At 40.1% G+C, this 15,880-nt stretch overlaps 1 protein-coding gene across 7 annotated transcripts in view; it reads right to left on the minus strand.

Moving 5' to 3' along the window:
* The window catches only part of rbfox3a (RNA binding fox-1 homolog 3a), a 286,766-nt gene that overhangs the window by 70,386 nt on the left and 200,500 nt on the right, over positions 1-15,880 (minus strand). Inside the window, exon 1 of one of the 7 annotated variants that reach the window (XM_088284869.1) lies at positions 12,488-12,918. The exons of the other annotated variants lie outside the window; for them this stretch is intronic. Coding sequence (XP_088140995.1) covers positions 12,488-12,613 — 126 coding nt within the window. The 5' untranslated portion in view covers positions 12,614-12,918. Of the gene's footprint in view, positions 1-12,487; positions 12,919-15,880 lie in introns of those variants that run through there. 7 annotated transcript variants of the gene reach the window in all.

Raw genomic sequence — 15,880 nt, forward strand, 5'->3', positions numbered from 1 at the left:
ATTGCATTTGTCTGTCATTGCCGAAGCCCTTTAGTCCTTTTGCTTACTTTTAATAAGCTTGTCATGCTGTTCAGTTTATACTGAAGTCTGGTATTGAATTCATTTGTCTTTCCACTACCCATTTCACACATCAGTATGTCCAAAAGACGAGGTAAAATTCCCAAGTCTAATAAGAAGGTCCATTCTTTATGTAGCGTCAACGGCTATAGGCATCAAAACAGAGCGGCAGAATGAAAGAATGCATTGGCTTTTTCCCCAACAAAGAAGTATAATTTGGTTGAGTTCTGCACGCTTTGTTTTTTGGGGTGTTTGAAGAGGTGTTTGCTGCAGTTTGCCAAAGACTCACCAAAATGTTGTTTGTGTTCACACAGTACAACAACCTTACAAATCCAGCCATGTTCATCCTTGTCCTCACAGGAGCTAATTACCAGCTTTGCTGCTTAAGCAGTGACCGTGTTTTATTTAAGAGGGCAGAAGATGCACTGACACATTTTAATTAAAATTTTTCATTTTTGGGCCATTTGACTGGCTGGACGCTGGTAAAACCAAACTTCACTAAAAGTGAGTTTTGATTCCCGTTTGATATGTTGTACTCCTTTGTATAACTCGCAAAAGTGTCACTTACAATGAATGTTAAAAGTAGGTCAAAGGTCATGACCTCACCAGGGTCAAAGTGGGCTGCGGGTTACAGGCTGGGTCGATGGTCACATGGTTTAGACTTGTTCTCAGCAGCTGATCAGCAGATAACATCTCTAATGCAAAGTTTTAAACTGAATGGGATTTTTTTTTATATATATTTTTTAATATATTTTTTATATAATTTTATTTATTACCTTTTTATATATAATTTTTAAGTGTCAGGATAATTAGTACTCATACTACTTGATTGAGAAACATGCACATTGACTCTCTTTTTTCATATTTTCCTGTACTGGCGGTGGAAGAAGGGGGTGTTTGCGCCATTGTGGGTGAGAACACAGCCGACTTGTTTGTCATCTAATGGAAGGGGCTCGTCCTTTTTTCTTTGAAATTTAGTACAGAGAGAGGCCCTTGGTCTACATGGTGGAAGGAATCACCGGGGTCATATAATAATAATAATAATAATAATAATAATAATAATAATAATAATAATAATAATAATTCTGTCAATGAATTAATCTCTACAATGATTTAGAGGGATAGTCCCAAGATGTTGTCATATTTATAACTGAAATACAATGACATCCACTACACACACCTAAGGAGCTCCGAATCTGTCTGCCTGCGCATTGATCAAATACACCAAAATCACGTTTTACCACCTGTGCCACAACTTAGACCTCCTTTTCGCTGTTCTAAATTCTATTTAATTATCATACGTGTCGGGTGCATGTAGTGAAAGACACCCTCGGTCCGCCAGATTGCCGAGTGAGGTTTTACACGGTGCGCACACACATTTCAACCAAAATGGCGCCAAAGAGTACACAGAGTATACAAGAGGAATACAAATACAAGATGAATTAGTTGGCAAATCACTGCCTCGACTGCTTCTCAGAAGTCTGGGCTCCGGAATGACTCCACGGGTGAGCTTATATTAAGAAAACACAGATCAACAGAGAACACATTTTATCTTTCATGGGCTACATTGTAAAAATTCTTAGTTTTTCAGATTCTTTCCACCTTTTTTTTTTTTTTTCATTTTTCTGGGGGAAAAGAAACATATCGAACACACCTTCCTGTGTGTGCAGGGGTGTGTGTGCGTGTGTGTGTAGTTCGCCCTGGGTCCAGCCCATCAATTACAAATGCTCGCACCAAGGTGTGCTTCTCATTCATAATAGATACCCTGACCAGTAGTTGAGATGTATGTCTTCCATGCTATGAAGGGGTCAGAGATTACACCCACATGGAGTCCCAGTTAGAGGTTGGGGAGGCGGACTTCTGAGAGGGGAGCTCTGATATATTTGATACAAAGCAACGTGAGCCTCCTGAGAAATGCACCGAACATCACCCAGCCAATTACTTTCCCAGAATATGCCTGCAAGTTTCTTTAGATTCGCAATTATCATCAACCTTTGTACTCGTGAACCTTTGTGTGTTAGTACGCTGTTCCTTTCATTGCCAGAGGTAGTCTGACATTTTATACCACTGTGAAAGTCATAAAAAGAGGAATTGCTTTACAAAGCACATAAATCCCCATATCAAGCTTTTATGTGTCATAAAAAAAAAAGCTGCAGGATCAGGGTAAAATACTTCAACATGCTTGTTTGGTAAGTATTCCGAAGTTAGGACATTTGTCAGGTTTTATGTCCATTTTTTTGTCAAATGAACATGTTTCTGTCAACAATATCCAGGCTGGCTCGCTTCGTTCATTCTCATACAGTAGTTTATCTTTGTCTTTTTTGTATCCGAGCTAGCATTCTGACCCTAGGTGTCCTTCTCGTATCCCGTCAAGCACATCCTACTGTGAGTTCTCCCAATCTCTAAAATGACAAACCTCTCCCCTAAAGCATCAACTTTGGTATGTCTTAGAAATGTGATTCAGTGGAATGCCTTCCCATCAATCTCTCCGGCGAGAGAGTGAGAGTAGGGGATTGTGGGTAACCCTCAGGACGGGCGTTGTTGTCTGCGCCTCCCGTCTACCCATACAACATTAGTCAGGCAGTATTAGGTCCATGCATCATTTCCACCGGATGTCTCGCATCCCAGACTGTAGTGACACGTTATGTCACAACCAAGAAATAAAAAAAGTTCAGCGTCATGTGGATAAAACACAGAAGTTTGACGCTGAAATTGGTATTATTCACGATGCTACGTGTAATCTAAACAAATTGCATAAAACTGTAAAATATTACTGGTTGGTTTTTGATTTGCAAAGAGGAAATGGCTGACGATAACCAGACAACTACAAATGCCGTTCGCAATCAGGGTTTTTCGGGTCAAAATTACAATCGACGGTTATTTCAGAGAGTTCGGAATAAGTGAGCCGCTCCTCTCGCTCGGAATAAAATCTTGATCGGAATGGGCTTGATCGGGTCAGAACCTTCCGAATGGGGTGTGTACGAGAATCATTTTCATTCTGATCAGGCTTTTATACGATCATATACTGCACAGGACATCGAGGACAGTATTGCTGTGCACGGATCTTTCTGCTTATGAAATATTTATTTTCAGAGTAAAATGTGAAATTTTCAGAAATCATTCCATAGACATTTATCTACGTTTTAGACCCACTTCAGATTAACGTTACAAAACATAACTGTTTCTTGATGGCATACTGCATTAGTTCGTAAAATGATTGTTTGAATTTATGTGTTTGGACCTCAGATAAAATATGACGTTGGAACAGATATGACAAATTTCTGCCAGGGACCAAGGATTTATTCCCACACACAAATAATGCGAGTATGTTTCTCTATATGTGCAATGTGATTGGCTGGGGACCCCCAAAGTCAGGTGGGATAGGCCTCAGTCCACCTGCGACCCTAATGAAAATAAGCCGTATAAAAAATGGTTTGGGCTTTAAAGAAAAACATTCACATCCACACTTTGGAGCTGGCAGTGTTGACGTGAGGATAAGCTTTCATTAGAAGTTTGTAATGGTGAGCGATGTATGCAAATGAGGGTTAATGGGAACCTATCGGCAACGCCCCTTTCGAATCTCCCTGTCAATTAACAACAATATTTGTCTTCCACTCGCTGTTCGCGTTAGCTCTTAGTCTCTTGTTAATGGCCATAATTAGTGATAATTAAGAGAGGAGGTGGTAAAAGGACATGCTTGATTAGGCCGGAACATGTGTAGAAATCTGTCATGCAACTAAAGGTGGGGGTGCGGGAGCAAAGATTTACGCCGGGCGCTCCACATCCTATTCTTATTGTCGAAAAGAAGTGCGGAACAATACTTGCAAATAATTATCATGACATCTCTTCACTGGTTCGTTGAAGTAAATCAGGGGATTTTTCATCATATAATGAAGCGTGCAATGTTTGTTTGGACAAAAACGGAAGTGAGCAAATACAGTTTCCCGTCCTTCCCTGTTAAACGTGTGCAATCAGCACCAAATTCGACAATTTCAAAAAGGACCCCTTTTATGTATCCTGTACACATTTTTGCCGTCAAGAATCCATTGAAAATACACATTGGATAAAATATCGAAATTCGAGACGATAACTCAATTTATTTATAGCAATACTCACATACAAGTCCACACACGCTAAATACTGGAGATAATTATATGTTGCTTTAAAAACAAACAAACAAAAACTATCACACATAGTCAATTGTAACCTTAACCAAATGACAGCAGGGTCCTCCCCAGATGCGTAGGAGGTCGCAAGCCCTGACCTATTGACCCTTCTCTCCACTCTACGCTGTCATCTCGATGCTGCACTAACAAGATAGCTTGTCTGGATAACCTTTAACTGCAACGCTACCCACCTGTGCAGAGACCTTTATCTGAGACGATATCTGAAACCTTTGGTGTGTCAAACTGTGACCTCCTCCTCCCACTTTTCTCACGCATTTCGCTTCGTGGTTCCCTTCAAGTTTGAACTGTAATTCCGTTTTAGTCATCACTAATTTAGTTGCACTGAGTCCCAGTGGCAAGGCAACTTTTTATTTATTTATTTATTTTTTTTTTAAAGACTACTTTGATTGCAAACTGGGGAGAGCACATGTTCAACAATTAAATTGGACATTATTATTATTTATTATAAAACAAAAACCTGCCAGAAGGTTGAAATTAGAGTGGATGTAGGGATTGGAAGCTGTGAATTTTACAGTTTTAGAATCTGAAGGCCAGCAAGCAATTCAGCCTCAAGTGCAAGAAAATATATAAATAAATAAATAAAAGAGCAGCTACAAGTGACATTCGGTGGAGCAGAGGCTTACGTGAAGGCCAAAGAAAATCACATTTGGTTCACGACTAAATAATACACCTCCTTTGCCAGCCCCTGTACATGCCAACGTTTTATTAGTGCGATTCATTCATGATTCAGGAAATTAGGACGGTAGAATGTCGGGAAATATTTTGCAAAGTTAACAAAAGTGTTAATCCTTTGCACTTTTAACTTTTATTTGGATTTGCACCAGCACATAAAGGACTTTTTCTTGGCCCTTGCTCCACCACTTCAGGATGTTTTATTTAAAAAAAAAAAAAAAAGATGCTTTGCATGCTAACAAACAAATGTTGGGAAGAAAACCAATCATTTTTGTTGAATTTTTTTTTTTTAAGAAAAAACACTGAAATGAAGGCTTGTCTAGAACAATGAAGTTAAGCACTTAAAAGTAAAGGCAACATTTTTATGCTTAACTGAACACTTAATTCAAATCTAGTTGCACTGTAGATATCTCAAGTTCAAGTGCCCAACATACAACAAATTCCGACAATGTCATTAAAGGGGAGGTCAACCCCAAAAATGTGTTCGGGAAAATATTCTATGCAACTTCACGAGTCTAAACATGGCATTCTGATTAATAACGCATTTGCGGAATATGAGTAAAGCAGCAAAATTCACCTGTTTTTAGCCATCTGAGGGGACGGCCATTTTGTCATTTCTGTCGACTGAAAATGACATCATAGCGCAGAGCTCAGGTAACAACCAAACATGTGAGCCATAAAGCAATATTAATCAGAATGTCGTGTTTTGACTTGCATGCATGCATAGAACATATTCTTGTAAAGAAAATGGCATGGAGAAAACCTGTTTAGTACGTTAACAACCAGTGCCAAATTTGGACACCTTGCATCCTACCCCGCGGTGAACGTCACAAAAAAAAACAAGAAAAAAAGCTTTATACCGTACTTATCAGTGTGCAGTGCCGCGTTGAAGATTACTTCCTCTTCCGCCAACCCATCCCACCTCCCACCAGTTCCACATATGCTAGCCTGTTTGTCATGTATTAATTTGTGCTTGCTTGCTAGCATTTCTTTTTTTCAAAATCCATATTGTGCTCGCCTTACAAGAGCTTCATTTTGTTCCCCTCCCACTTGTGTTTTTCTTTTCATCTGCCACAATAGGTAAAAGACAAACCGGGAAACTCCCTCTCTGTGTCCCTGTCTTGGTCACTGATTTTGGACGAGTTGTGTCTGTTCCATTTCGTTGCACTTTATGGTCAAAAGACAATCCAAACAGATTTTGGACTGGAATTATGATCTGTTGCATTTTCTTCATGGGCATTAAAATACCGATCTGATTAGTACTGGCGTGTTCATGCATCACACATTCAATGGGAACAAATTCTTTTGACATACACAGATTGACCAAATATTACAGAAATTGTAGAAGAAGAAGACGCTGTGATGACTTCTGTGCGAACACCGCTCCCTCCTTTTCTACTTTAAACAATAGCATTATTTTGGGTATTGTTCCTGTTTGCGTTCTTACATTGAGTTAACACTTTAATGGAGCTGCAACATATCCTCCAGACTGCACTTTTTCAGTTCAGTATTGTGCCTACTACCTTACGGGAATAACAGAAACACGTATACTGACGTCAAAAGCATGCGCGGTAAAAACGTTTTGCTCCGAAATTTTGGAATAAGTGTTTTTCAACCACCATAATCCACACCTCTCATTAGTAATTAAATCTTGATCGGAATTGGCTTGATCGGATCAGTATTTTTATTCCACACAGACATGCGCGGAAGAAGACGATGAGTGCCGAAATTTCCGTATACGCGTTTCCGGTCAGATTATCAATGTATTGCAATGTTGTATTTGAGCATTTTTAACAATAAAAATGTTAATTTATAATAAAATAGCCACAGACACAGTTTGCTTGACTTCTCCTCTTCTTCATTATAAGCAAAGCCACGGTTTAAAGTAACTAATTTACATCCAGACCAGCACCCGTCACCTGTTTGGTGGCTTATCAATCAGAATCCACAATCCTTTTGAGGTGAACACGGCAACAAACAAGTCAAGTGGGGAAAAAGAGGATTCAATGCATACCGATCGTTTCTAAACTATAACATCCACATTTCTACTACTGTCGTGTTAACATATATATTGGCCTGCATAAGCAAAAGTTAACGGTAATGTTTCACCGCTTTACAACCGTAACTAAAGGAGGTGTCTCACAATATAGCGTTGCTATGATATAAACTGGAGGGGAAAAAAAATCAATCTAAAGATTTCTCATAAATCAGCATTATTTGCGGGTTAAATGTGAAATTGGAATCCGTTTTTAGGACAAACAACAAAAGCTACCCTTTGGAACAAGCGAGGTCATGCCAGGTGAACACATTCCAACTTTAGCTTGGAGTGGAGGTAAATTTCATTGGTGGGTGGATGAGTGGAACAGATGGTTTGGGATGCTGACAGGATGGTGGATGTGAGGGCTTTGGGTTTTTATTTTATTTTTTTCTACACTTTGGACATCCTCACCTGACGGAAACGCTGTAAATACCAATAGAAAGATGGTGGATTTATGCGGCCAGTTGCAGCCTATCATCTCTAGGAGGCTGTCATTGTAACTCAGCACAGATACTAAAAGGCATTGGTGGTTTTTTTGGCGTTTCATTTTCATTTGATAACAGAAGGCTGACCTCCAGAAGGCCCCAAATCCTACTTTGGATCTAAATCGTACATCATCACAGCTTGCCACCTCCAGGATATGGAGACCAGATATTAGACTCTTAAATAGGAAAAAAAATGGGCATATATTATATATATCATATATTATATATATGATATATATATATATATATATATTTTATTTATTTTTTTATATATTTTTCTTTATTTGAATCTGATTCTGAGCCCACCACAAAATTCAGACTAAAATATGTTGATGGTTTTTGTCTTTATTACAGATGACTAACAAACAAACCTGATCAAAAAGTGTCACTAAACGATATTATACAGTCAGTGAATTGCTTTGTAAATTAGCATTGCAGGTAATTGTGGACAGAATCCTGCTATCTCAACAGCCAAATTGTCTTCCAGTGCTACGGGAGTTACTTCAAGGGCGAACGTATATCTCCTAATTTATATAATAAGAAAGGCCGACGGTGAAGATAAAGGAAGGGACGAGAAGAAAAGAATGACCAAGGAAGAAAAGTCAAGAGGACGGAAGACGAGCTTCAAGTGGAAAGAAAAACAAAGACCTCTGCCGAGGCCAATTACATTCTTGGTGTTATATAAATTGGCACACGGGTGAGAACCGCTAATGAGCGTCAGCGCACGCTGCCTGTTGGGGATGTGTGTGCAGCGTATGGTGGAGAAAAAAAAAAATGACATTAAGGATTCAGTCGTAACTTTGAGAGATGTAAAGCATGAGGAGTATGAACTTGGCCCGAGAGCAGGTGAGCTTATCGAGGCTTAAGCCAACTTGTGTAAATACAAGAAAGTAGATGGCGGAAGTGCAGTCCGACATTCCGGCAGGTCGGACGGGAAAGAAAATTCCCAAGCGTGGGAGGAAGGCCAGTGTTGATTGAATCAATCCACATTTTATGGTTGCATGTGCACGGAAAATATCATTAACATAATCAGTGTACATAATGCAGCACCTTTTTCAAGCTACAAATATTTTATTGAAAAAACTTAAAGGGTTAAGACACGGTTGGAGTACTCACCCTCCCCTTGGGTTGAATAAATTCTACGGAGTATGAAAAAAAAAAAAACAACAAAGCAACAACAGCTGCAAACATGTTAATGTGAAAGCATAAAGGCTAATGTAAAACAATAAAACAACATCAGCAATGTTTGCTGTTGATATTAGACATTGGACCTTTCGAAATCGGAGGGTGCGATTAAACGGTCCAGCGCCGTCACGCAATAAGCGAGGACCCGCTGCTTTACAAGCGCAACACAGCTGAATGAACATAACGCAAGATAAATGAAACCGAGCGTGTCTTCTAATTAGTTAAGCTGATGATTATATTGCAGTTGACCGTTTGGAATATACGGGGAATTCCCTTCGGCGTCACGGTTTACATTTCTACTATGAGCTTACTTGAATATTTTGATTTGCTGATTTATTTATTTTTTTAAATACACATTTCCTGAAATTTGGAGGATTTTTAGAAAATGGCTGCAAAGCAAAACGTGTTCTGATGGTTTGCGAGCTCTATTTGCTAAATACCGTTAAAATATGTCTTGTGCTGAAAATCAGCGGATTTGACAACGGATTTTACTGAAGCGATATTGAAATGTCGGTGGCTGCCAAATTGGATTATTTCTTTCATTGACTATATATATATTTTTTTGTTTTTTTTCGTGCATGATGAAATGTCATTATGTGATGTGAATATTGTGTCAGACTTCTGGTGACAGTTGTTATGAGTTCTTGCAATGGTGCTTTTTTTTTGTCCGAGGAGGGGGCCGATAATTTCAACCAAAGTTTTTGTCAAGTTTTATGTGGGTGATCCTATGCTGTGGAATTTTGAATTTCTTAATAGTGTGTTTCTCTTTTGTATTTTTGGGGGTCCATATAGGAGTGAGTGTTGTAAGCATGTTATTAAATGGTTAGTTTTTAGTGTGCTCATCTTTATTCATTGAGTCCTTCCTCAAAATTTTCATTGTTTCTGTCCTGTAAAATGTTTTGCATTTGTTGGTGGTCCGCGTCTGCGTCAGTTATCGTCCACTTTGATTGCCGTTATTGCTTTTGGAAGTTTGATTGTTTCTAAAACGCCGTTGACAGCGTTGCATGTATGCACTTTTTAAAATTTTTTTTTGGACATGCCGGTTCGTATTGTTCATGTGGGATAATCTTCGGTGTGTCTGTAAAGTTTAGACGTCTTGATAAAACTACTTTTTCTGTGACAGTGAGAATGCATCTTGACAAATTGCACAACTTTTAATTTATGTGACGCGTTCAGTTTTTTTTTTCTATTTACAAAAGGTGGATAAAGAAAGCAACGACGAGGAGACGAGACCATCAACAAGGACAGGGGCACTTCCTCGACATGTTCCCACACACACCATCGTCCAACGATGGCCTTTCAAATCGGGTCGGGAGCCTTATTTTGACGGTTTTCCCGTGTGAAAGTTTTGGCGAAGGGTGAAGTGACAGCTGAAACTGTCAACAAGGTAAGAAAATTCTCTCTGGTCTGAAAAGCACAGAAGTCTCCAGGGTTCCTCTTATTTAATCACACATATGCCATCTAGCCATAGTCTTGGCTGAAATTTGAACCCCCTCATTTAATAACTTCATCGGTAACAGAGCTGTTATTTCCGAGCTAAAGGGATGTCTCTTTGCAATAACAAAGAATCAAAACTAAAACACCATATGGACCATACAGAGAAAATTCAATACCTTGGGAATTCCTTAGGATCAACTCTTTCTACCGATATTTTATTTGTTAGAAAATAATATCCACACGAGACAGAGCATAAACAAATAGCGAGCTGTGTGTTGCCACACACAACACAAGAACCACAGCGAGGCCGAAAAAGCAAGAACAAAGACCATCAAGACATGAGAGCGGGTGAGCAAAGAGTGCGGCAAGTAGGAGAGGGGGGGGGGGCTGATCCACCACGTTACTCCGTGTGTTCTGACCACCAGAAAGGAAGTGTTTAACTATTAGGTGCGCCTTGGTAAAGATTCCTCCCTTCAACAACTCCTTCCCTCCCTCCCTGGGGAGAGCAAGGGAGCTTGCACAAGCAGATTTAGCACATCGTATTGACTTACGAGGACTTTTTTTTTTTTTCCCCCCCAAGCCGTCGCCTTGGGAAAAGAGAGCGAGAGAGAGAGAGAGAGCAATACAAAGAGAAGGATTGAAGAAGAGAGAGAGAATGGAAATTCAATACACAGACAGGGAGGAGATGAATGTTTTAGAGTGCACGGATGTTTAGCTGTGATCCATGTTGTCTGCAAATGGATGGATAGATGAGGAGAGGGCACATGAAGCGTGGGATCCTGCTTCGACGAGTCCAAAGCTTGGCATCTTTCATATCGCGGTTTCTCACCCTTTGCCAGGAACATTCATTTAAAGTAGAATTAAAAACACCAACATCCATCAAATTTAATTGCAAGTACGGCACGCGCGAGTCATACCTGGTTTCCAAACCCTCCAAAACATCAACTGTTTACTCAAGCACGATAAAATGAAAGGTATCCGATTCACGATGATTGCAAATCAGAGATGTCAGGTAATGAAGTGCACAAAAGCCGTAAATCTAAGACGAGAATGCGGTGTTGTGAAACAAGCAAGTCGAATTTACTAAACGTCCAACGTGTGCAAATTCGACAAAGTCACGCTCGGAAAAGGCACTTTTGATGGCTTTGTTGAAAGCAAAAAGCAAAGCACCGATTTTTTTTTTTTTTTTTTTAATTTCATGACTACTTTAAATCACCTCATAAGATTTGTGCAAAATTCAAATAAGAAAAAAAAAACTGGAATATCCTCTAAGCAAATAAATGAACACACACGGCGAGGGACTAACAGACGGTTTCCCAGAGGACTCATTGTGCGTGTCCTCGCAGAGAACTGCGGGTTCAAGTTTGTGTGTGCGTGCGTGCGTCCCAGCTGGTGCATGTTCTGTGAGTTATGTGTGCATGTAACCCTTTTTGTGTGCGTGTGCTGCCAGCCGGCTGGTGGTTCTGTGCCGTCCCGTAAAGGTGATGTGTGGCAGCTATTTGGAGGCTGGACGTGGCAGGTTAGCTCACTGCAGCCCGATCATATTTTATATGGCATCTCTCTCCAGTCTTATCATATTTTATATGCCTGCAATAACAAACTGTCTGGAGGGAAAAAAATCTGGGGGGGGGGGAGAGAGAGAGAGGAGGGGGGTTCTGCCACTAGTGCACACGTGCCAGCAGTAAAAGTAAAAAAAAAAAAACACACACAGTCAAAATGCGGCCCGGTAATTGACCAATGTGGAGTCAATTGAATACTTTTACAGTATAGGCAAACTGAGCGAAGCCCGCAGAGTGATAACTAAGGAAATGAGGCACAGTTAATAGAAACACAGCCATCTGAGTGGGGCCACTTCAAGAAGTGCGCCAGTAGTCATTTGGTTCTATTGTCTAATTCAGTTCGGAGCCGACATCTGTCACTGTCCTGCTGCCCACAGAACATTCGCACATGCTCACGCGTGCGAACACACACACACACACACTCTTATTCTCTTCTCACGCACAACACAGCTCAGAGACACACATGCACGCTGGCATGAAGTTGTGAGCGTGCCACAGACATACAAGGATGAAGTATCAAAGCAACTCATAAAATCAGAACAAATTAGGATTGCATCAGCACAAAATTCACACATTTTCATATGATTCATTGGATTAGTCACTGATATCCTGTTTAGATTCCAATTTGCAGCAAAAACACACACCCCAAAAAGTTTCAGGGGAATTAGCGTCGTGTTCGATTCATTTTGAATCATTTAAGAAATGATTTAAACCTTATTTGCGTTAAAAAAAAAAAATAAAAGAATAAATCACATATTGAGTTATTGAGCTAGTGAGGCATTCGTGACGCAACAATTAGAAAGTGAAAAAAAGTTCAGCCAAAGTGGATGAAAGAATAACGGTGCAATTGCACTGGGGGACGCTTACCTGGGGCAGATAGAGGAAGGCGGGAGGGCATTGCAGAGAATGGGGTAACATCCCGGTCCCGGACAGCAGAACACAGCCAGAGTTTGCCATAGAGCACAGCATGTGAAGACGGGACACCTTACTCATAGAGACACCCCTTTTTCTTTTTTTTTCTTTTGGGCAGATGCACCACTCTGTCTCTCCTCTCACCTCACAACCTCGCTCGCTCTCTACTTCTTGTGCCCTTCCTTCTAGCGTTCTTTCAGCGGTAGCGATGCGTAGGCAGACACTTACTACTTAAGCGGATGCAGACGAGGGATGCCCAACCACACACACACACACACACACAGGCGCGTGCAGATGAAACTCCAAGTGACGGAGAGGGAGGACTGCGTAAAAAGTGCTTGCAAGGTGCGGGAAGTCGAGGGAAGTGCGAGCAAAGTGATGCCACCGCTTCTGTTCTTCTCGCCTCTGTTTACTTTGAGAAAGAGGTGGAGAAGCCGGGGCATGCAAATGGGGAAGGGAGGGAGGTTGAGACAGAAAAGAGAAACACAGAGAAGCAGAAGAAGGGAGGAGGGAGAGGCAGGGAGGCGGGGCAAAGGAGGCTTGGGAGGTCCTTAAGGGAAGGAGATTGGAGAAAAGATGATGGGATTGGGAGGGGGTTGAGACGGAGAGCATGTGTGTGTATGATATATATATATATATATATTAATTAGCATCCTTAGCTTAGCATCATTTTTCCACATTGTTCTGGAATAAAAAAAAATCCATTTTATTATATATATATATATATATATTATATATTATATATTATATATATATATATATATATATATATAAAAATTAATAAATTATTCACACACACTAAACTCAGTGGTAACAAGTGGTAATTTGCACCTAAATTGCGGACTCCAATGTAGCTAATTTGCATGAAGACACCCCTAATCGATAATAAATTCCACACAAGGAAACTCATTTACGATGCACATTCGTACAACTCTTTTCCAAATGTAATTGTGAATGCACTTGAAAGGAAACCAAATCTATAAAATGCTCAATGCATTTAATCCTAAATACATTGTTGCGCCTGTAAATCAATTTAGTCACAAGAGGATTAACACAATCTCGACGCTACAAGAGCGCTTTGCAACCAGCTGCTTATAGGCTTTGTTCAATCAAAAAAAAAAACATATATATATATATATATATATATATATATATATATATATATATCAAGGATTGCTTGAATTTTCTCTCTTTTTCTTTTCCTTGAACAATTCTCGCAATGGGGCATAATACCCATCTCTCAAAACAAAGGCATTCCGGAAATAATTATGAATGAGAGCGATAATCCACACAAAACACATGCACGCACACACATTACAGCGCTAATGCAACGGCTTAATTTAATTTATAGCTCAGTTGTGTAGAGGATATTTTCCTTTAAGCGAGGCATTTCCCCAGAAAGAAAAGAGCTAATGGCTGAATAATGAGCTATATTGTGGAAGGAACCACATACACCCCCCCCACCACCACCACTCCAGTAATTCTCTCACCCTCCCCCATCCAACATTCCGTCCACCTGTGGGCCCTCGGTGAAAGCAAGCAATAGCTTATCTATAATTTGATGTTATGCGTGCTGATTGGCGCACTATGACACAGGCGAAATGATTACGTTTCACACAGCAACTGTCTTTTACGCACCTCCTGCGTGGAGGAGACGAGGAGGGGGAGGAAGGGTGGGCCGAGCCGCACAAGCCGCGCGGGGGATCGAATGATGGAGGGGAAAATAAGAGCAATGCAGATACGCAGTGCTCCTCTCTTTTCACGTTCAAACACTTTGCATCGGAAAGATGAAACAAATTGATTCATGAATACAGAGCAGAGGAATTACTTAACGTCAGTTGCATATCACCGTATATGTATTGTTTTATGCCCGTAATGATTTTTTTAGGAGCATTGATTCAAGTGGAGGGGTAACTGAGCGGGGTGATGGATGGATTACATGAAAAAGATAATCACACAGCTAATGTGTATAATGAAATACATATAAAAGTATGTATAGATATTTCCGAAGGCCTATGGAGAAATACAGTGCTAGCGGTAGGAGGGGGGATCGTTCCGGAATCTCCTGAAATTATTTTTGGACATTGTACATCTGTCTGGCTGTCATTGAACTTAGTTTTTACTGTCTTTCAACTTAATAGCATCATCATTGAACAGTTTCCAAGCACGTATCTCACTGACAGCAGAATTCTCGCAAATATAGTAAGATTTGGGAAATATGTTGCGAACACGTTCGCAAACGTTTTTACGTTTTTGCTTATCGCATAGCGAATCCATTGCTTGGCTAACAGTGGCAAGTGTTTGCAAAATAGTGGGAAAAATTACGTGAGGCCCAAGTTCTTCATGGTTCGCCAGTGCGAGAAATCACGTGAACATGGTTACCAATACACTTTTGTGGGTAGCACTGACACGCATTGGCCAATTTAAAGACTGTTTAATCTCAACCATTTTAACTCAGTTTGATTTACTTCAAAAATAATTTGCATACTTTGCAAATATTGTACCATATACGCTGTACAAAACACCGTGCTCAAGTTACCACTGGGCCTTGCAAACCAACACTGCTGGAGTGTGGTGCTTGTGGGCAGAACTAAATGTATAAGTTTTGAGAATTGTTTTGAAGGAAAATGCTCGTAAAGCTGACACCGTTTAGATCGTATTCAAGAATCAAAGGAAAGGTATTATAACATTTTTTTAATTAAAATATATTTCATATGTGAAGATTTTACATTAATTCCAATATATATTGAAAATAAAGCTTCACAAAAAATAGTAGTTGAAAAATGTGATTAATCACAATTAATTACATAATTCTTTTTGCGATTAATAAGTTTAAGTTTAAAGTTAGAATTGCTTGACAGCATATATATATATATATAAATATGAAGCATTTCATAAAAGAGATATTTGAAGAAGGCAATCATACATTGTGTTCAACTTTATGAGTAACACTTGTCCAACTTTGACAGTGGACAGCAGAAAACTGAATGCTGAGGAAGGTTTGCACAACTTTTCACTGGGACGGGTCCAGAGATTTGCCTGTGACTCCTGGAGTTGGCAAACAGTTCCAAACATTCCCAAAGCGTGGCAAGGGAGTGACAAATATTTGCTAGCCTTCGCAATACTGTCCCTAATCATCGTCACGTGTCTCTCATAAACATCAGTGCGTTGTCTCTAATCATCACTAAACGCCACTCACATAAAAACAGACGACCAAAAAAAGTCATTCAGAGAGTTTGGCCTGTGCCGAGCTCTTCTTGTTGGGGAGCAGCAGCCTATCGCCAGAGGGATGCGCAACGCAGGGAGGATAGGCGGCCCGCGTATTCAATGGGCTGCACTCTCATGCGA

The sequence above is a fragment of the Idiotropiscis lumnitzeri genome, chromosome 20 (genome assembly GCF_059441095.1).
Source record: "Idiotropiscis lumnitzeri isolate Australia: NSW breed Sydney's pygmy pipehorse chromosome 20, RoL_Ilum_1.0, whole genome shotgun sequence".
Lineage (NCBI taxonomy): Eukaryota > Metazoa > Chordata > Actinopteri > Syngnathiformes > Syngnathidae > Idiotropiscis > Idiotropiscis lumnitzeri.